This window comes from Nansenia antarctica, assembly GCF_963989245.1.
Source record: "Nansenia antarctica genome assembly, chromosome: 9".
Classification (NCBI taxonomy): Eukaryota; Metazoa; Chordata; class Actinopteri; order Argentiniformes; family Microstomatidae; genus Nansenia; species Nansenia antarctica.
The window spans coordinates 17,839,947-17,862,301 of record NC_137679.1 but is presented as its reverse complement, the minus strand read 5'-3'; the positions used below and the strand labels follow the sequence as shown (position 1 = coordinate 17,862,301).

The window sequence follows — 22,355 nt, the reverse complement described above, 5'->3', positions numbered from 1 at the left end:
TGACTATACCAAAAAGAACCTGATCCCCACTGTTGGTGCAACCAACATCCACAAGTATGGTGCAGCTTTTGTGATGTTGTGGGGCTGTTTTTCCTCCAGAGGCCCTGGGAACCTTGTTAGGGTACATGGCATCATGAACTCCATGAAATACCAGGAACATTTAAAACTGAATCTGGCTGCCTCTGCCAGGAAACTAAAACTGGGTCGTCATTGGATCTTCCAGCAGGACAATGATCCAAAACATACATCCAAATTAACACAAAAATGGTTCACTGAACACAAAATCAAGCTTCTGCCATGGCCATCTCAGTCCCCTGAACTAAACCCCATTGAAAACCTGTAGGCTGAGCTGATGAGGAGAGTGCATAAGAGTGGGCCTAGGACCCTGGATGATCTGGAGAGAATCTGTAAAGAGGAATGGTCTCAGATTCCTTGCGTATTGTCCAACCTTATTAGATATTACAGGAGAAGACTCAGGCTGTTTTATTGGCAATGGGATGTTGTACAAAGTATTAAATGCAGGGGTGCCAATAATTGTGGAAAACAGTTTTGTTAGAAATAATTATTAATTATGACAGATTTTGTTTTTCTGAATAAATGTACTTAAAGTTCTGACTTGAAAAACATCCAAGGTTGGATGTTTCTAATTTTTTCAGTGTGACATTAAGCTAATTTACCAAAAGGTGAATGTTTTATAACCCTTTTTACTCATCTTTACCAGGGATGCCAATAATTGTGGAGGGCACTGTATATTCACCCTACAGGGACATATGAGGTACCATGTTTATGGTTTTGTTTTGAGTATCCAGGACCTGAACTCCAGAGGAGGGCTCTCAACCCTCTGATGCAGTGGGCCAATGAGTTAGGGCTGAGCTGGGCCGTTTTAGAGTGGGCGCATAACAGAATGTGTCTCTCCCCATGGGGAGGACCCAGCCTGGTAGGAACCAGTGGAATGTAAGAACTGTTTGTTCAGAGGGAACAGTTTTATTGCAACACCAAACAGAGAGCAACATGAAAGAGAAGAGCGAATCACTGCCTAATTGACTGGTCGAAACTTTAGCCTATTGAGTTGCACTCTGCATGTGTGTGCTATGTCTCTGTCCCGGCTCCCTGTCACCAGACTAACCACCTCCATACCAGGGGAGGCTAGTGGAGGTAGAAATCGGAGGACGGGCTCCATTCCTTGCATTACAATGAACCCGTCCTGCAATTTCTACCTCCACCAGCCTCCTCTCCTCCATACCTACACACACGCATCAGACTCAAAATCATGTGATCCACTGAGGATTGATCATGGGTTGTCTTTGCAACCATATCATAAGAGAACAGTTAACCCATCAAGCTAATGTCTGGGCCCTGCAAAGTCTCAGGCAACATTATCATTTGAAAGAGTTGGACCACAAATAAACAGAAAAACACACGTCTTGCAGGGAAGGGTCATTCGCAGCACCCGTCTCTGGGTGGTGATCTCTACCACCCTCTTGTGGCCAGACGGATACCATGACAGCTGTAAGCCCTCTGGGTTCCATTTCCCTTCTGTCAAACAGCACATGTAGTGAACATAGAGTATACACAGACATACACACCGTGAGACACAGATATAGTTCAGGAAAACATTTATTACATTAAACAGTTGAAGGTTTATAGCCACATGAAACTACAATAAAAACACAGAAATAAAACTGAGTAATATCATATGCAGGCCAAAACCAACAGGCGAGATAGTGTAAGATGGTTATTTTATGTTGTGTAGGCGCTAAATAGATAGTTACAGTATATGGACCTACAGTAAATACAAATATAAATAAACATTCAAACACGGCCCCAAAATATCAATAAAAAAACAAACAAAAAAACATTACTGTTGATTGGGTGGGCAAGACGTTTGGGTCGGTACCCCTGCCCATTGCCACCATATGTTAGAGATGCAATGTATGTACATCACAAACAACCTGCTGTTACTGAATATTTGGTGTTTAACTGTGTGTGTGTGTGTGTGTGTGTGTGTGTGTGTGTGTGAGTTCTGTGAACCAGAACTGTACCTACAGCAGAACCAGTGATCTAATCACTGGGCGGCTGTGGCTCAGGAGGTAGAGCTGGCGTCTAATGATCGCAAGGTCGGCAGATCGGCGGTTCGAGCCCCGGCTGGCCACATGTCAAAGTGTCCTTAGGCAAGACACTGAACCCCAAATTGCTCCCCATGAGCGGGCCGGTGCCTTGCATGGTAGCTTGCCGTCATTGGTGTGTGAATGTGTGTGTGAATGAGAGGCCATTGTAAAGCGCTTTGGAATAAGGCGCTATATAAGTCAGACTATTTTAATATATTTTTAATCACAGGTCAGAGTCCTTCTGGATCTCTCTCTCTCTCCCAAACCCTCTCTCCCCCTACCTCATGCATCACTCTCTCCGTTCAAACATAGAGCGCCCTCTACCGTCACAGCGTCCCCGTTGACGTCAGAATGATTCCCCTTTCTCTCCTCCTCTCTCTCTACCTCTCCTCCATCCTCCCCCTCCTCTCCTCTCTCTTCTGAGACGTCAGGTGGGTCTACCTGCTCTGAGGAGGGGAATGGGGAGTTTAACAGGATGGGTGGAGTTCTGGGGTAAGTGGGGGTGTCAGTGGGTGTGGTGTGTAATGGTGAGTCTACCTGAGGGGGCGTGTCAGCGGGTAAAGGAGAGGTGACCGGCCATATGACTGGTGGTCTGGTGGGTGGTGAAACTGTATTGTAGCAGGGTTCAGAGTCAGACATGCCATTGGGCGTGGTAGGGCTGTGGGCGGAGTCTGTGGGGCTGCCGCGGGTGTTGAGTGACGTGGTTGGCGGAGGGGGGGTGGTGGTGTTGGGCGGGGCAGACAGGGGATGGGGTGCGTCTTTCTGGCTGGAGATGCCATGTTTGCCCTGGAGGCTGGAGGAGGAGGAGTAGGTGAGGGCCTCGTTGTGGAAGGTCAGGTCATCTGGGACTGTCGTAGGGCTGCGGTGACTCGCCTGAGGAACCACAACAACGACAACAACGACAACAACAACAACAACAACAACACAGTTCAGATATTGTGTAGCAACCCTGTTGTTGCTTAGTAACAAATGTCTATACGTCCAAATATTTGATGGTCGTCACTCAGACGAGGCTAGTGGCCATGCAAAAACTGGCCATATGTTTGTAATAATGTGACATGTTGTGATCATTTTGGTGGTTAGAAGGCGTTTTGGTGGTTCATGTTGTGAAACATTTGGTGGTTAGAAGGCGTCCCCAGCGCCAGCCGCTGGCATAAACAGTCTATACGGTTGCTTAGAGCCATAGGCGCTAGAGGGGGCCACTCTTTTGCCGTCAATTTAGTGCAAGCTACCACCCGTCAATCAAAAACTCTGCTACCCCCGTCAACGAAATGTGGCAGGGGGGGCCCACATTCCAAATCTCGCTTAGGGCTACTGAAGACCAAGGGCCGGGCCTGGGCGTCCTACTAGCATGGCCAGAACATGAGGACCACTTGAGAAGGCTAGGGGTAGTTATGCTCAATGGGTAGAGCATGGCGCTAACAACGGTTAGCTTGTATAGGTTCCATATACCGAAACATGTATGCACTCGCCGCAATGTAAGTCGCTTTGGATAAAAAGCGTCTGCGAAATGTCAAATATGAGAAAGTCATCCATTCAAACTCACCAGCTCGAACCAGCGTAAGCTCTAGGCCAGCGATGGAGACAGAGAAAAAAACATGTCAGGAGATCAGAAACAATATTACTTCTCTCTATGCTAGGTTTGTATAAGCAGAGGTCTTGGAAGTAGGTAGTGGTGCAAGGTTAGTTCTCTCACCACGTTGGGATGTTTGCCCTGGGCGACGCAGCCTTGGACCTGTGTCATCCTGGACCTGTGTCTCCGGACCAGACACAGCAACACGTACAGGACCGAGCAGAGCACTGTCACCACCAGTCCACACACACCCACAGCCCTGCCCACACTGCAGCCGCAGGGACGGCCCTCCCCCAACGGACCATGGGGGACTGCAAATACACGTGCACGCGCACAGTTAGGGAAGGCAGAAGGCAGAATGCAGTTGCGTGTGTGTGTGTGTGTGTGTGTGTCTGTTTACATGTGTGTACGTGTATTCCACTCCAGGACCCGAAGAGAGAGATCATGGATGATCCCTCCCACCCCGGTCACCAACTCTTCCAGAGTCTCCCATCTGGAAAAAGGTTCCGGTCTATCAAGACCAAAGCCTCACGCCACATGAACAGTTTCTTCTCCATGGCAGTGGGCCTCACAAACAAGCCCCCTGCCTCTCATTGACTCTGGGACTTCCACTCCCCCCCCACCCCCCGTCACCCACACACACACACACACACACATGCACGTCGCACACACACACACACACACACACACACACACATGTCGCATGCACATTCACACGCACACACATACAACTGACAATGTAGGCCTAATTTATATTAGTTTTACATACTCTAATTTACAGCCTAAATAATTTTAATTATAAATAACCAAATGTTTTGCTTATATAGTGTTGTTTATTACATTTTGTTTTTTTTTATTATATTGTTGTTTGTATCTTTATGTCCTATGCACCAACCACACTAAGTACATTTCCTGTATGTGCGAAAATACTTGGCAATAAACATTATTCTGATTCTGAAGTGTACCTTCTTGTCCTTCGTACAACACCTGCACCATGACAGTGACCTGGATGGTATCCCCTGACTCCTGGTCCACAGCCACAACCTGCATGAGCACAAGGTATGAGCAGGGTCCAAATGTAATTGTCCAAATGTAGTTGTATATTAGGGTTAGGGTTAACATTATTATTATTTTTTATGTCCCAAAGTGCTTCACAAAAAAAACAATACCAAACAATATAAACAATAAATCCAATACAAACAATATGATCTAACACCAAACCGTGTTAGACCCCCAAAAGTAAGCCAAGGAAAAAACTCAGCAGAGGGGAGAAAAACATCAGGCACAGTGGCAGAAAGAGAGGAAGAAATCTTGAGAGGAACCAGACTCCAGGACGGACCCATCCTCCTCTGGCTGATCAGGTTCTGAACAGTAATCCAATGTGGAACGTGATGTGGTTCAATGGTGATGTCTGGACCATGTCTCTTACCACTGGTACTGTGTTGTAAACAATCTGGGAGATAATGGCTCACCTCCACACTGTGTTTCTGTGACGGACGCAGTTCATTGGTTCTGGCGATCAGAAGCCCCTCTTGTGTGACTTGGTAGAACTGTGTATGATTGGACGTGGGCCTAAAGGAGTAGTGTATCTTGGGATTGATTCCCTGTCGATTGGAGGAGAGAGGCGGAGAATAATGTGAGACAGTCAGATAGTTCATAGAGTTACGTACATTATGACACTGCTTTATTGGTGTGTGTGTGTGAGAGAGAGAGAGAGAGAGAGAGAGAGCCAGAGAGATAGAGAATGTGTGTGTGTGTGTGTGTGTGTGTGTGTGTTTGCTTACATCAGTAAAGTCAAGGTCCAGTACGCGTAGCAGCAGCACTGTGTTGCCGTAGGTGTTGACCAGAGTGGCGGGGCTGTTGCCCTCGGTGACGAAGCCGCAGTATTCAGCCCGATCGAACTTCGGAGGAAACCGGTTCACTGTCAGCACACGAATCAACACGGTGGCAACGGAATACTTCCTCGGGTCATCTCTCTGGGCCGCCTGGGAAAGAGAGGGAGAGAGAGGGATAGAGAGGAAGAGAGGTAGAGAGGGAGAGAGGGAGAGAGGGAGAGGAATGCAGAGAAAATAGTGAGAGGTGGAGTGAATTAAAGACCATTTCATTGGCCTTTTGTATTGCTGTAACTGTGTGGTACAGTGTATGTGTCTCACCATGATGAGTAGACTTTGTGTTGGTGTGAGGAGTCTGTCCTCCACTCCTCGTGTGAGTCTCACCTCCCCTGTCACTTCATCCATCACGAAACGCCCGTTGTCACCCCCTGACACACACGCACACACACACACACACACACACACACACACACACACACACACACACACACACACACACACACAGACAGAGAGAGACACACACACACACACACACACACACACACTCAGTGTATTGTAACACAGCACACTACTAGGAGTCTATGATGTGTGTGTGTGTGTGTGTGTGTGTGTGTGTGTGTGTGTGTGTGTACCTGACAGGATGGTGTAGCTGAGAGGAGAGCTAAGGTCTCTGTCTCCGTCTACAGCGTGGATGGGCCCGGGGGAGAAGTCCAGAAGAATGTCCTACAGCAGAGACTTAAGACTTAACCCATTTAGACCTAAAACGCCTGTTAAAAACACATTCTAAAACCTAAGGCATGTTGTAAACAACCTACTAAAACCTGAGGGTTTTCTGGAAAACTGAACAGAATTGTCAACGTCCACTAAAACCTTTATTTCTCAGCCTCTGTAGCAGAAAGAAACATTAAACAAAAAGCATTTCAGAGCTTCCACCTTTGGCTTTTATTGGGACTTACTTGCCCTGATGTTTATTAACATAAAAAAGCATATTTCGTAAATAAACAAAGAAAGAAATTAAAATTAAGATTAAATTAATTTTTAAAATCAATACACATTTCACAGGTATTTGTGGCAGTGGAAAAGACAAAATGGCACTGTTAGTGCCATATTTTCAATAAAACAAAGTAAAACAACAAAGTGTTTGTGTACTTATTGGTTACAGTCACATATATGTATATACAGTTGACAAATGTGCTTCCAACCATATTTTCAATAAATCAAACAAAATGCCAGTGGTAGTGCAATAACTATATCAAGGCAAGGCAAGTTATTTGTATAGCACATTTCCTACAACAGGGGCAATTCTAAGTGCTTTACATACATTATTTAATAATACAGCAAGCGGAGCATAGTAAGAACATTTAAATTACAATGAATAAAAGCAAATATAAGAAGTAAATAGATAAAACATTTAAAAAGACAATAGTTAATGGATAAAAGACATTGATAGAAGTGTTTGTGTTTAATTCTAACTGCTGCAAAACATAAAGGTTTTTAGCTTAGATTGAAATATTTTAAAGGTTTGGGCCTGTTTGATTTCTTCAGGGAGTTTGTTCCAGGAGCATGCGGCAGCGTGACTGAAAGCTGCTGCACCGTGTTTTGTTTTCACTTTTGGAATGATTAGCTGATTAGTCTCAGCTGAATGTATTTTGTATTTATTTTGTATGTATTTTATATGTATCCAAGACCATTTGTGATTTTGTATGTAATTAGGAGGATTTTGAATTCAATACTCTGAGAGACTGGAAGCCAGTGCAGGGATCTCAGGATTGGTGTAATGTGTTCAAACTTCTTTGTTTTTGTTAGGACCCTAGCAGTGGCATTTTGGTTGAGCTGCAATTTATGAACAGCTCCTTTAGATAGGCCTGTTAGTAGACCATTACAATAATCAGGTCTACTGGAAACAAATGCATGGATGAGTTTTTCAAGGTCTTGCTTGGACATGAAACCTCTCATTCTTGTTATGTTTTTCAGGTGATAGTAGGCTGATTTAGTTTATGTGGCTGTTGAAGTTTAGATCGGAGTCTAGAATTACACCAAGATTACTGACCTGTTTTTTAGTTTGAAGAAAGAGAGAATCAAGTTTTCACACTGACTTTCGATCTTTTGTCAGGTGGACCGAATACAATTATCTCTGTTTTGTCCTTGTTTATTTGGAGGAAGTTTTGTGTCATCCAGGCATTTATTTGCTCAATGCAAATTACTTTACTTGCTCAATGCAAGTAATTTGATTAGACAAGAGGCATTCCATGAGTGCTGATCAGTTTTCCAGAACGAATTTACGAATGCAGCCCTAGTATCCCGTATATTGTGTAAAGGACCATTAAAATGTGATTAGATTTAAGTTTGATTTGACTGACCTGTTCTCCCTCTGTGACGTTGACCGTGTACACAGGGTTGGTGCAGATGCGATTGGATTGGTCCTGGAAGAGCAGCGTGCAGGGCAGAAACTGTGGGTACTGGTCGTCTCCATCCTGGATGTTCATGGTCACCGTGGTGCTGGTGTTGAACCGCTCGGCAGTGTTCATCTCCTACAACACACACACACACACACACACACACACACACACACACGATCAACACTCTGACGCACTGGATAGTTGGTTATCTTGTCTGGTCGAGGCTGGTGGAGGTAGAAATCGGAGGACGATATCATTACTCATTCCGTTCCATGCATGACAGTGAGCCCGTCCTCCGATGGTTACCTCCACCAGCCTCCCCTGTTATCCCCTGTGCTCCAGCAGGTGTATATACTGTATATAACAGCTCATGTGTGTACTAGTGGTACACAGGTGATTATCAGCAGTCTGTAGCCTAAAGAATATTTGGCCAATCCTAATGTTCCCACTATCTCTCTGATGGATTTTTTGGTTGTTTTTGCAGCCAAAGGAAGGCCTGTTTCACTTGCATTGAGAGCTCCGTTGACTGCATGTTGTGCGTATACACCAACATCTTCCAAATGCAAATGCCACACTTGGAATCAACTCAGACCTTTTACCTGCTTAATTGATAAAGAAATAATGAAGGAATAGCCCACACTGGCCCATGAAACAGCTTTTGAGTCAATTGTCCAATTATTAATTTTGGTCCCTTGAAAAAGAGGGAGCTACATATTAAAGAGCTGTAATTCCTAAACCCTTCCTTCAATTTGGATGTGAATACCCTTACCCTTAAGCTGAGAGTCTGCACTTTAAGCCCATATTCATTATATAACTGTAACTTGAAGATGTTTTGGTAAACAGCTCAAATTAAAGCAAGTCTGTCTGTGTCCAAATATATGGACCTAACTGTAGGTGATTATCAGCAGTCTGTAGCCTAAAGAAGTGTGTATATACTGTCACATACCAAAGCACAGTTGCCTTCAATATGTAGCCAGTAGAAGTGTGTAGACAGTATAGTGTAGTGAAGGACAGAGGACATAGCCTACCGCAGCGTGGATGGTTACCATCAGCTGGGTCTTGGTCTCGTAGTCCAGAGGCTTGGCCAGTATGACATCACCCCTGTTAGGGAGGAGCACTTTGAAATACTCAGCGTCAGGCTACGGAGGAAGAAGACACACACACAAACACACAAATGCGCGCACACACACACACACACACACACACACACACAGAACACGTACACTCACACACACACACACACACACACACACACTGTAAATTATATTTTAAAGATACGTTGATCTGAGTGTCTGTGTGCAGACAGATCCTCCCCTTTCAGCCAATGAAAGATACGTACGGTAGGAATGATAAATTGTCTGTTTTTAAAACTTTATTTGAATATTACCGATGTCTCGTCGATGGAGTACATGATGGTGTCATCATCTGCGTCAGTCGCCTTGACGGTGAATACCACTGTATTCACAGCAGTCAGCTAGACAGACAGACAGACAGGCAGGCAGACAGACAATCAGGCAGGCAGGCAGGCAGACAGACAGACAAACACACAGACAGACAGACAGACAATCAGGCAGGCAGGCAGACAGACAGACAGACACACAGACAGTCAGTCAGACAGACAGACAGACAGACAGACAGACAGACAGAAAGACAAATAGACACAGACAGACAGACACACAGACAGACAATAAAAACACCTCAGTCAGCTGATTTGGACAAAAAGATAGTAAACATCACCATCCATGTTCCTAGACAGCAAGACAAGCAGATGGGTGTCTGTGTGTATGTGTGTGTGTGTGTGTGTGTGTGTGTGTGTGTGTGTTCTTACCTCACTGATGTTGAGAGGCTGGGTGATGCTCTCCAAAAACACTGGTCTGTTATCGTTCTCATTCAAAATCTCCACCACGATCCTGTACTCCCTCTGAAACACATGGTGAACACTGCACTGGGAAACACATCCAGGTCATGTAGAAGACACAGACAGGTCATGCAGAAGACACAGACAGGGCATGCAGAAGACACAGACAGGGCATGCAGAAGACACAGACAGGGCATGCAGAAGACACAGACAGGGCATGCAGAAGACACAGACAGGTCATGCAGAAGACACAGACAGGTCATGTAGAAGACACAGACAGGTCATGCAGAAGACACAGACAGGTCATGCAGAAGACACAGACAGGTCATGCAGAAGACACAGACAGGGCATGCAGAAGACACAGACAGGGCATGCAGAAGACACAGACAGGGCATGCAGAAGACACAGACAGGTCATGCAGAAGACACAGACAGGTCATGTAGAAGACACAGACAGGTCATGCAGAAGACACAGACAGGTCATGCAGAAGACACAGACAGGTCATGCAGAAGACACAGACAGGTCATGCAGAAGACACAGACAGGTCATGCAGAAGACACAGACAGGTCATGCAGAAGACACAGACAGGTCATGCAGAAGACACAGACAGGTCATGCAGAAGACACAGACAGGTCATGCAGAAGACACAGACAGGGCATGCAGAAGACACAGACAGGTCATGCAGAAGACACAGACAGGTCATGCAGAAGACACAGACAGGTCATGCAGAAGACACAGACAGGTCATGCAGAAGACACAGACAGGTCATGCAGAAGACACAGACAGGTCATGCAGAAGACACAGACAGGTCATGCAGAAGACACAGACAACAAGAAAGGGCTGGCTCTACCTGAACTGTGTCCTCTTCATAGCAAGTCAGTGCTGCCATCAGGACCGAGCCCTGCACCTGAGACGCACACACACCACGTGCACACACGCACGCACACGCACACACACACGCACACGCACACGCACGCACACGCACACACACACGCACACGCACACACACACACACACACACACACACACACACACGCACACACACACACACACACACACACACACACAGGCCATCAGTACATTCATCTGGTTCACATCACATTAGCTCAATTGATGTAAAGCAGCTGGGATAGGATGACAGGGTGAGAGGTTCAGTCCTTTTGTGTGTGTGTGTGTGTGTTTGTTTCTCCCAACACTATCAGTCATGGCTTGAATCTTGTGCCTCGTTGATTATGGAGCCCTTGCTGATGGTTATCAGACCAGATGTTCAGCATAGAGACACACAGACGTCACGCCTAGACACTTGATCAGCTTTCCCTCCCCATCCCTGCATCTCTTCCTTCATCATGAGAGGGAAATCACCACACATCATTTTGATCTCCATCCTCCTCCGTTTACCTCGCGGTCAAGAACTCTCTCTGAAGACGCGTTGAGTCTGAGGCTCGTCCTGTCCAAGAAGAACCAATCGGCATCCTTCCCGGTGACGATCCAGTGAACGGCGTCATCTGTCGGGGTTGACCCCTCAGATAACAGCCAATCGTCGCTCCGGCCGATGACACGGTTGCCTCTCGTTGGCTTGGTGATGAGCTCGGCGACGAGTTGTCCCATCAAGCTGTTCTCTCTGACCTTCGCAGACACATCCTGGCCTTCCAAACACGGGCTCCCTGTCTCACACACACACACACACACACACACACACACACACACACACACACACACAAGCGCAATCTAGTCCAGTTCTGCACTTATTCTGTGTCTGGGAAACACAGAACTTCCCACATTTGATTCTATACCTCAGACCTGTAAGAGCTTACAGTGTGACGTTACCTGTGGTCCTCTGGAGACGGAGGTAGAGCAGCAGGGAACAGAGCAGAGCCCTCCACACACCTGGCCTCCCCACAGAGAGCCTCCATGGCTGCAGTGTAGCTTGGGGCATCCCTATAGGCCCACCCAGGGCTCCAGCTCCTGACCTGGCCCCCCTCTATGTCTACCCCAGGACTCAGGCTGCAAGCCCTGCCTCCACTCCAACCCTTGATGTGAGAAAAAGTGCCATATACTTTGTGGCTACTGGTTAGCATTAGAAACATGAAATCACAGTCTGAATGCGTTTTAACAGGCATTCTCCTATACATGTTATGCAATAAGGAACACTCAAGCAATCGGGTCGTTTTGATTTGAACTTTAGTTATGATGTCTACGACAGGTATCATATTGTGAACCATATCATATTGTGAATCGTCTCAAATCGTGAGGTGAGCGTATTGTCCCATCCCTAACACACACACACACACACACACACACACACACACACACACACACACACACACACACAAACCTTTATTTAACCAGGTGACCTCTTTGAGATAAGGAATCTCTTTTCCAAGATCTACAATTCCCTCAGATCCTCTCTAAGGACTGGTGGTTATGAATGATGGGGGGCACATGGAAGGAATTTGTATATCACAGGGTGGACTTATTTTGCACAGATCCGGGAGCTCTCCTGGCATGAACAAATCATGTAATTGTTTGGAATGTAATAAATCTAAAGGCTTCCTTTCCCCCAACACAAACTCTGATTGGCACTTGTGATTCCTCCAATATTATAGGCTTCCGCACACTGCACACTGACCTGTTTGATTTGTACAGGTACACTGTACATGTAGATACAGTACATAAATGCATAGTCTTGTCTTGAAATTATTTGGAATTCGGGCCTGTAAGCTGCACCACACCTAGATATTCGCGTATGTGTGTTGTGCAGTGATGAACACTTTGAATTAATAATAATAATAATAATAATACATTTTATTTATATGGCGCCTTTCATGGCACTCAAGGTCGCCGTACAACAACAAATCTAAAAACAGCCACAAAATTCAAAACACAAAATACATAGAAATATACAGTATAAAACATAGCCAGCAGCAGAGCAGCACGGGAAAAGCAAATCAACCGGGATACGCCTGCGTAAACAGGTGGGTTTTGAGGTGAGTTTTAAATGAGATGATAGAGTCAATGTTCCTGATGTCGGGGGGGAGGGAGTTCCAGAGGCGAGGGGCGGAGCGGCTGAAGGCTCTAAACCCCATGGTGGACAGACGGGCTGGGGGGACGGTCAGGTTGATGGAGGAGGCAGACCTGAGGGACCGGGTGGGAATGTTGATGTGGAGGAGGTCGGACAGGTATGGAGGGGCGAGGTTATGGATGGCCTTGAAAGTGTGGAGAAGGATTTTGTAGTTGATGCGGTGTTTGATGGGGAGCCAGTGGAGTTGGTGTAGAATGGGGGTGATGTGACTGATGACAGGGGTTCTGGTGACAATTAATCTTAATGTTGTCTATTTCAGAACCATGGATAGCCGGGAGTCATTGGGTAAGGCAGCTGCGTAAATGTGGTGAATATAGGCAACGTTTGGTGATTATTGGCATATGAATCTAGTTTGGGAAAAATCCCTGTCGGTTCTTTAGCCTCTGTAGGCTCCTTATGTTTTTATTATAATTCCTTCCTTGGAAGACTTCACTGAAGCAAGTCATGGGTAGATTCGTGTGTGTGTGTGTGCACGTGTATTGTTGATCAGCAGACACCGGACTTGCGACCATCAGTCCCTCGGTGGGTTTCTTCAGTGTTCTACTGTCTGAGTCTGAGACAGGCGCGGCGTTACCTCTCCTCCAACCACCGCCTCACCCTTCGCTAGCCTCATCCCTAGTTTCCTTCCCCTCTTCACTGCCCCTCTCACTGTAGCTCTGAGCAGACACACAGCTCTTCAGTAACAAACTGTACATTTATGACTCACCATTGTACTTTGTCTGCTATGGCCGGTTTGACCTCCCTTCACATGCGCAGACGGAGTCACTGGCTTATTTACAAGGCCATTGTGGGGATTAGGGGTGGGCATCGACGATCGATAATTGATCGATAAGGATCTTGGTCAATCACAAAATAAAACATTTGGTCGATCACAAAAAAAAAAAATTTTTTTTTTTTTTTTTGTGATCGACCAAATGTTTTATTTTGTGATCGACCAAGATCCTTATCGATCAATTATCGATCGTCGATGCCCACCCCTAGTGGGGATGCTTCCATCCTATCTGTGTGTCTACATGACTCAGATCTGTGGAGCTCGGTATAGTCTGAGGTCCCAAGACACTCGTTTGTTTATTGTACCCAAAGCTCGAACCGAATTCGGGAAAAAAGCATTTACGGTCACTGCCCTTATATGGTCACTGCCCCCTCTACTGGGAATGCCTTGCAAAATGTCTTAAAACTGAAGGACTTGATAAGTCTTGGTGAGTTCAAGAAGATTGTCGGGTCTATGGTACAGGAGTCAATTGAAACCTGTCAATGTTTTTAGTGTGATGCTTTTATGCTGTAGTGTTTTGCTTCTTCCCTCCCCAACTTCTTCTCTCTCCCTCTCTTGTTTGCTCCTTGCCTCCCTGCTCTCATTTCCCCATTTTTGTTTATGTATTTCTGTAGGTTGTTGTATGTTCTATGTGCCGTCCTGTCTCTAACTTTGTTTAATTTCTGCCACTGTTTTGGCCAGGTCTCCCTTGCAAAAGAGATTCTGAATCTCAATGGGACTTTTTTACCTGGTTAAATAAAGGTTAAAAGGAGGTCTCAGAGGTCCAGAGATCTCTCACTCCCCCTTCACTCTTCAGTTTGGAATAAATAGCATGAAAACCAAGTAACCTTGACCACACATCATTATTTAAATAGAGAATAAATCCTCTTGAACCTTGGCTGTCAATGTGCTCCAGTCCTATTAGATCAGCCCCTTTTACACGTGGCCCACATCTAAATCTTTCTAGGAATATCAAGGGCAGCAAGGCTAAAGCTCAGAGTACAGGACATACATCAGAAATATCACTTAGACCCTACATACACACACAGACACACAGACACAGACACACAGACACAGACACACACACAGACACACACACACACACACACACACACACACAATCACACACACATACACACCTTTAGCTGAAATGACTGACCTGTTGCTGTCAGATCCTCAGTCTGATCCCCCCTCTGCCATGTGGAGTTCCCATGAACCTGCTACTCCAGAGGTACATGCTCACACAACCTCCCAGTCAATAATAATCCCATGAAGTGGCATCACAGGGACAGACATACTCCGTCACGCACGCACACTCACTCACAAATGGCAGAAAGCCGCTGAGCACACACAGGAAGTAGACAGTGACAAACCCACGCAGACCCACAGACCCACAGACACGTGCAGAGAGCAGACAGCAGCTTAAGAGGTGTATCCCTGGGAGATAAGTGTCAGATCAGGGGTTTAACTGGGATTGACCGCTAACCAATCAGGATTGGTTACAGAGAACACACTGCCACCTCATTGGCAGGTTAGAGGCAACAGTCATAACTCTGACTTGACATCTATTAGAAGGACAATGTTTGATGATTGATTAGGCTACGCGATCCCCTTTAACTCTAGTGATCAGTGTGATGTTAGACTTCAAACATGTGTACCGGGCAAAGAAAGAGTGTGAGTTTTGTCATGTTCTTTGGACTTGTGTGTTTGTTTAGTGTTTGCAGCGTAACATAATAATGTTATATTTGCCATGGAATGAACTTGTCAATCAATTCGTATTTTGATTAAGTGCCTTGCTCATCTCTTATGTGAATACTCTTTCCTCTCTGGTTCCCTAGTGACCTCAGTGCGTTGATTGTTTGAGGTGAGCACCCTGTCCATCTGTTCTTTTGTACATCTCATTTTATTTATTTTACTATTTGTGTTTTTTTTTATTTTTATTTATATACATTTTGTTTTTGTACGTGTTTTTGTTTTGTCTCTCACTCGAGAGTCTGGGCTGGGTGTTAAGGGGTTAAAAAAAAAAGTGTTCTAGTTCTCTGTTCGAACACCAAATGGTGGATGAAGAAAAAAACTGTACTTACTTATTTTGAAGTAAATTGTATAACTTGTATATTCTTATACTTGACTCATATGTTTCTATTCTCCAATAATTTTTTTTTAAAAAAAAATAAAATAATAATAAGTGCCTTGCTCAAGGGCACAACAGCAGTGGTAGGCACCTTAGATATGATGCCAGCAGCCCTCCAATCACCAGCTCACATGCAGCTCCCTCCTGAGACAGGGATCAAACCAGCGACCTTCCGATCTCTAGCCGACCACTCTAACCTCCAGGATACCGCCGCCCCACAGCATGTGTGTGTGCACTGGCTGTGATGGGTGTTGTTTTTCAAGAAATCAACTAACTTATCAACTAATCAGGCTTGACAAGGGATTACCAATCAAACATCGGCTTCCCTTAGATTAACCCACATCCAGAAATACACCCACACGCGCACACACAGAAAATGAGACAATGTCCCTTCTCTCTGCTCCTCTGGGCTATCATTTCAAGCAACACACACACACTTCAAAATTAAATTTAGTTCCTTTTATTGAGAAAAAGGGCTTTTTGATCACAACAAACCAGACCTGATTGAAAACAGCGCTTACACATTTTGCCGACCAAGCAAAAGGTGAATATTCTACTACAACTTATGTACAGTATAAAGTCACTAGTGAAAGGCTTGTTGCTGCGATGAGCGTGTAAAAAAAATAGCTAAATACCATATACATCATAGCATAAAAAACAATAACAGTGGTTATATAAAGGGCTGCACAAGTGAGGAGCTTAATACGAGATTATTGAAACAGCGTGAAACACAGTGAACTAAGGAAGGGGCTTTGGGTGATGGAGGGTGTTTCTAAAAAGCCTCCACGGGTGACAACACGTCTTAGAGCAGATCATAACTGAGATTGTCTATAGGTTTGTGTAAATAAGTGTGTAGTGGCACAGAACTGAAGTCTGTGAAATCCCAAATAAAACATCAAAAAGGGGAAAAGGCACAGAGTGGAGAGACTCCTCTCCCTTTCTCTCTCTCTCTCTCTCTCTCTCTCACACACACACACACACACACACACACACACACACACACACACACACACACACACACACACACACACACACACTTTTGGGCAGGATATAGAATGAGGGGTAATAGGGAGAGGAGAGGAGAGGCAGCAAAGTGAGGAACAAGTTTGATGGTGAGACGGATCTCAGAGCCAGTCCACTGGGCATAGCTAGCATTATCTACCCCCTCCATGAGCACTTTCGAACGAAACAGGTAGGAACTAAACCTGCACACAGGGCACTGGGGACCAGTGCTGGCAGACGCACAGGCCCAGTCCCACTAGCGCTACCCTATTGCACGAGTCCTCAGGCTTCTTTAGCCTGAGAGGTTCATCTTCACTCCTCTGTCTGGACAAGCTCACTGCCACTGACATCAGCTCTGAAATACAGTATATCTAGATGAGGAAACTGATCCACAACATTCAATCATTCCCCCTCATACATATATGTATATGATTATGAGTATGTATAATACCCTTCAATAGTGACAAAATGACCAGGGTGTTATGACAGAATCTCTATCCCCTAGTCACATGTGTAGGGGGATTCCCTGGCCCCTATCATAGGCCAAGCTAGGGCTATTTGAAGACCTGGAGGGGCTAGGGGTCTATATGGGATTGGACAACGGCATTCAGACAAAGGAGTGAAACAACATTTCTCAGGGCTGAAACTTCAACGTCCAGCGAATCACAGAACACTGGTACGACATGCAGTTCTGCAGTTCACTGCATACCTTAATACATTGTTCGAAAAAACAAGGTTACCAAAACAAAACCTACTCTAAATCCGCTACACTTGACAGAAATTCTTCTTTTTTTTTTGTTCTTTTCTTCCAAAAACCAAAAAATTCAACTAGACAAAAAACAAAACAAAAAAAAACACAGGAAATACTTTTTGTTTGTTTCCCCTCTGTCCCGATTGGATGAGAGGCATTGGAGGGCGGAGCAGGACTGTCCCAATGGCCAAGCGATTTAGCATGAAGTGACATTGGCTCCCGGTATATACACTACCAAGTATGCTATTGTGTACAATGGGAGAAAAACCAGGAAATGAAATAAATTACTGTCCATGGTGTTGACATAACAGGGCTCATCTAAATCGACACCCTATTTCTTGTGCATTGCATTACTTTGGACCAGAACCTATGGTGAAAGAATAGTGTTCCATTGATAGGGTGCTGTTTGGGATTAGCCCAAAGTCTCTCTGGCGTGAGGAGGTTTAGAACTCGTCATGTCGAGCCAGGGCCTCTCCAAAGTCAGTGGCCTGGCTGCCCACAAACAGATCATACTTGTCCACTATCTCTGCCTTGGTCAGACGGCCGTCCTAGAAGAAGGAGTGGAAACAGAGATGAAGTACCTGGTTAAGAGGTTCTCATTCTCAGAGCTCACACACACACACACACACGCACACAGACAGACACACACTCACAGACACACACACAGACGCATACACACACACACACACACACACACACACACACGTGACAGCAGCTGGTGAAAGCCTACAAGTTGGCAACCAATCCAAATGTTCAGACTTTTATTCAGAAAAAAATCTATAAAATGTCAACATTGTTGAAAATCAATGACCCACTCGCTAGTCAAGCCAAAACATTGCAATGCAATGGATTCGGTGAGTAATCCCCACTACTCTACGCTAACTTTCGGAATAAAAGTCGGAACATTTTGATTGGTGGCCGACTTGTTCCCGCTGTCACCAGTTGCTGTCACATATGTGACACAGCCCAATGAAAAGGGCTACCTGTAGGCGAAATCATTTTTCAGTTTTTTACATGTGCTTAAACTACAGATTGTAAGCTTTCAAATGATGCATCATACATTAAAATCGGAAACAAATTGAAGACGACATGAGTATTTGAAAGTTGCTACACCGGAAATCACTAAGCACAGAAAATCCCCATCAAAGATAATGAATCCCCATCAAACAACAAGAAACGAAGTCATTGTGTTATAGATTACACTTATTTAATGAACGTAAAACTGTTCGGAAAAATAACGAGTGGGTACTTCACATCTTCGAGTTGAATGTTAGCTAAAAAAACGAAAAAAAAAAAAAAAGAAAAAAAAACTTTAAAGACGAATTTGACGTCTTTCTCATTTCCGAGAGGTGTCCAGAAACACCAGGAGCAGTCACATATGTGTACACACACACACACACACACACACACACACACACAACCACACACACACAAAACCACTCACTTTGTCTGCGTCTGACTCGTAGACCAGGTGTTTGGCCTCTGCGTCCGCATGGTCGTAGTCTGAGGGCAGGATCCAGTCTCTGGTCTCCTCCTTGTCCATTCGGCCATCTTTGTTTTTATCTCTGAACTCAGTGAACTGCTCTCTCTCTGTCCTCACCCACTCCGGCTCTGAGGGGTCCCCTTCCTGGTTATACATGTCACCTACAGGTGGGGGGGGGGGGGGGGGGGGAGAAAGGGGAGTTGGGGAAGATAGAAAGAGAGATTGAGAAGTGGGAGAGGAGGGGGGGGGGTAAGGGAGTCAGAAGGGATGAGGTGTACAAAGAAGACAGAGAAAGGAGGGAGGGACATGAGGAGAGGCTTCACAGCAGATGTGCTGTTCCATACCTTTTCTCTTTGACTGGCTGTTGAAAGTGTACTCTGTTATAACTCACCTATGTACTCATCCAGGTCGATGAAGCCATCTGCGTTCTTATCAATGTCCTCCATGGTCTCCTACAGGACAGAGGGAGAGAACAGGAGGGTGGTTACAAACACAAAGAGACGCTTCAGTCGGGAGAGGTATGTGTGAATGTCTGTGTGTGTGTGTGTCTGTGTGTGTGTGTGAGACCCACCAGCACTACGATGTCTTTCATGTGGTCGTACTCCTCAGGATGGAGGAAGGCTGTGAACTCCTCCTTATTGGCCTGCAGGTCTGCGTCCGTGTCGGCCATCTTGAACCTCCTTTCGTCACGTGCCAGCATCTGTCTGTAGCTGAAGCCGTCCTCTGGGTCGGGGGGATCTGCAGGTCACAGAGAGAGGTTGAGACACATGTAGTGTGTGTGTGCGATGATGTGTGTGTATCACTTTGTATCGAGTGCACCAGGTTGTGTGTGTGTTAACTGTACTGATTGCAGTGTACTTATACTCCTCCAAGGACAGCATGTTGCGTGTGTGTGTGTCCACGTGCGGGTGTAGTCCTCACCTAATATATATCCGTAGGTAGCGTTCTTGTACTCGTCCCAGGACACCAATCCGTCTCCATTAAGGTCGTGACCTTTCCACTGTCGGTCCACGTCGTCGTAGATCCATCTCTTCTGAGCGTGCTTTATCCATCTCTTCATCTCCTCCACAGACACGTAGCCATCTTGGTCCTCATCTATTCGCTCTACCAACATACTGCGGGTGGAGAGAGAGAGGGAGAGACTGAGTGTGAGAGAGACAAGACCGCTCAGTGTGTGTGTTACCCCTGTCTCTTTTCTCGTGTGTGTGTGTGTGTGTGTGTCTTACCCCAGCCTTTCTTTGCTCTCCTCTGGTGTAAGCTGGTCGAAGGTCTTGGCTTCATCCTGTCCAAGAAACGCTTCGTGGTCATAGTCAAAGTTCTCCCCGTCGTCGTGGTCGCGGTTACTAAGCGGGTCGTCGTGGTGAACGCGGTCCTTCTCCTTCTTCTCCGTAGGTTTGCTGGTTGCGTAGACCACACACAGTGCAAAGCACATGACCAACGGCCGCAGTTCCATCCTCATAATGGCACAGTGTCTGGAACTGGGTGGAAAACGGGAATGGGTTAATTGAATTTAAACCACACAACAGCCTTGTCTTTCAGTATGGCTGCAGGGAACTCAGCTGAGCAGACGAGTGAGTCATTATGACAGTCTCTCCTCTGCTATGCCAGTGACTCCTAGCTTGAATCTTAAGTGTACCGTTATCATCTTTTAAAACAGACAGTAGAGCAAAATGAGGAGGTGATGTTTGTGCGTGCGGGCGTGCGTGTGTGTGTATTTGTGGCTGGTCTGGGCGGGTCAGCGGTCTGTCTCTGTCTCTTTCTCAGTCTAACCTAGCTAGCTAGCATTCTCCCTAATGTAGCTAGCCAACTAAACACTGTTAAGACATGCTAATGCAGTTTGTCGATGAGCAGAGAGACAACAGCCGGATGAAAAACGAACTAGTCTTATGCATTCACTTCTACGACGAGCAGATGTATATTACAATTCGTGTAATACACTTCACTTACCGGTCTCTTTTCAGCAGTTTTCTTTCGCTTTAGAACAGCCACCTCGGATACACACCCAGGGCTGTACCGTTATTTCCGGTGCTAGAAGCCCAGCCGGCCAATCACATGGCGAGAACAGCCCCGAGGACCCCCCCACACGTATGTGCCATGTCGCTCGACTATTGGTCCACTTCACGCAGCATCGGTGGTCGGATTGGCTTAGAAGCGCCACGTATTCACGCTACCCAACGTCAAAACAAATCACTTCTTCATTCATAAAAATAGCATTTCAGCCACCGTGGTTTCTGTAAACTCAAATAAACAGTTATATTACAGACTTAAGCCTTGTCTGTGAAGGCGACCTTAACACTACGTCAGCCATGAGAAGAAAAAAAAAGTCTACTTTTGCACTCGATCAAATTTCAGGACCCACCTTTCATGACTTTTCCTAGATACGTGCGTTCTACCACCCAGTGTCCTTACATTTTCACAAATCTAGCTAGTATAAAGCGATTTCTGTGTGTTTCTGTGTATTTGTGCTAGTATTTGGCTGCCATCTTTTTTTTCCTCCAAGGCTGCAATTCTCTTCCATATCAGCAGAGGTCCTACCTAGGGGGACACGCACTGTGCTGAATCCTCATGCTTCAGTGCTGAATTAGATTCAGTGAATTAGATTGCTATTTTAACATAATGTGTTTATATATAGGCTGTATATAGCAATAGTGATACATAAGATATGTATATGTACAGACAGTTATGAAAATGATAAAGTGTACAGTATGTCTCCCAATCCCGTCGGATTTGAAATGTCGGAGCTGAAGCTGGCTTTCCACAGCGGGTTTACCCAAGTTACATACGCAATAGTGATAAGATATTATGATATGTGTATGTACAGTTATGAATGATAAACTGTACAGTATGTCTCCCAGTTGTGTGTTGCATGCTATAGCTACCACAGCAAAGCAATTGCAGTAGCCTGAAACCACATAAAATGTGCATGATTTATTGATAGAAAATGTAGAAAGGCAGGTTCTATTTCCATTGATCCCCTGCTACACCGTGACACCACACATTTCCAGTAGGATGACTCTGCAGAGACAGAGAACCAACAGCGGTTTCAGACCAGCAGGTTTACACCAGCAAGTCTAGCCAGCTAGTTCATTGCAACAGCACCACCTAGCAAATTGGATGACCTTATTGCACCAAAATATTAAAGGCTTATTGCACCCAAATACTACTTTCTGTCAAAGTACTTAGTGTTAAAGGTTTATTGCACCCAAAATATTACTTTGTCGAACTACTAATAGTTTTAAAGCTTTATTCCACCCAAATGCTTACAATGTCTTACAATTCAACTTGGATGCTAAGAGTTGCATTTTGGACAATGTGTTCAATTAGGATAATTAGCTCATTATTGATTCCTGTAAAATGTTCAGCGTGGTTAAAAAGATAGACATAC

The 22,355-nt window shown here is 45.3% G+C and overlaps 2 protein-coding genes across 2 annotated transcripts; both read right to left on the bottom strand.

Moving 5' to 3' along the window:
• Window positions 1-2,545: 2,545 nt before the first annotated feature.
• On the bottom strand, window positions 2,546-11,706 carry LOC308165411 (cadherin-related family member 5-like; the record flags this gene model as incomplete). The annotated part of the gene is made up of 16 exons (XM_080539568.1): window positions 2,546-2,554; window positions 2,646-2,981; window positions 3,655-3,675; window positions 3,805-3,992; window positions 4,647-4,725; window positions 5,154-5,285; window positions 5,490-5,666; window positions 5,835-5,941; window positions 6,146-6,236; window positions 7,874-8,044; window positions 8,941-9,051; window positions 9,300-9,386; window positions 9,741-9,833; window positions 10,621-10,677; window positions 11,169-11,434; window positions 11,598-11,706. 16 exons carry the CDS (start codon window positions 11,704-11,706, stop codon window positions 2,546-2,548), a joined length of 2,034 nt encoding a protein of 677 aa, XP_080395694.1.
• Window positions 11,707-16,184: 4,478 nt separating this feature from the next.
• On the bottom strand, window positions 16,185-20,987 carry calub (calumenin b). Its single transcript, XM_080538881.1, has 7 exons — window positions 20,918-20,987; window positions 20,197-20,448; window positions 19,892-20,085; window positions 19,542-19,708; window positions 19,362-19,422; window positions 18,932-19,131; window positions 16,185-18,035 (listed from the first exon to the last, which is right to left on the bottom strand). Exons 2-7 carry the CDS (start codon window positions 20,427-20,429, stop codon window positions 17,931-17,933), a joined length of 960 nt encoding a protein of 319 aa, XP_080395007.1. The 5' UTR covers window positions 20,430-20,448; window positions 20,918-20,987; the 3' UTR covers window positions 16,185-17,930.
• Window positions 20,988-22,355: the final 1,368 nt, after the last annotated feature.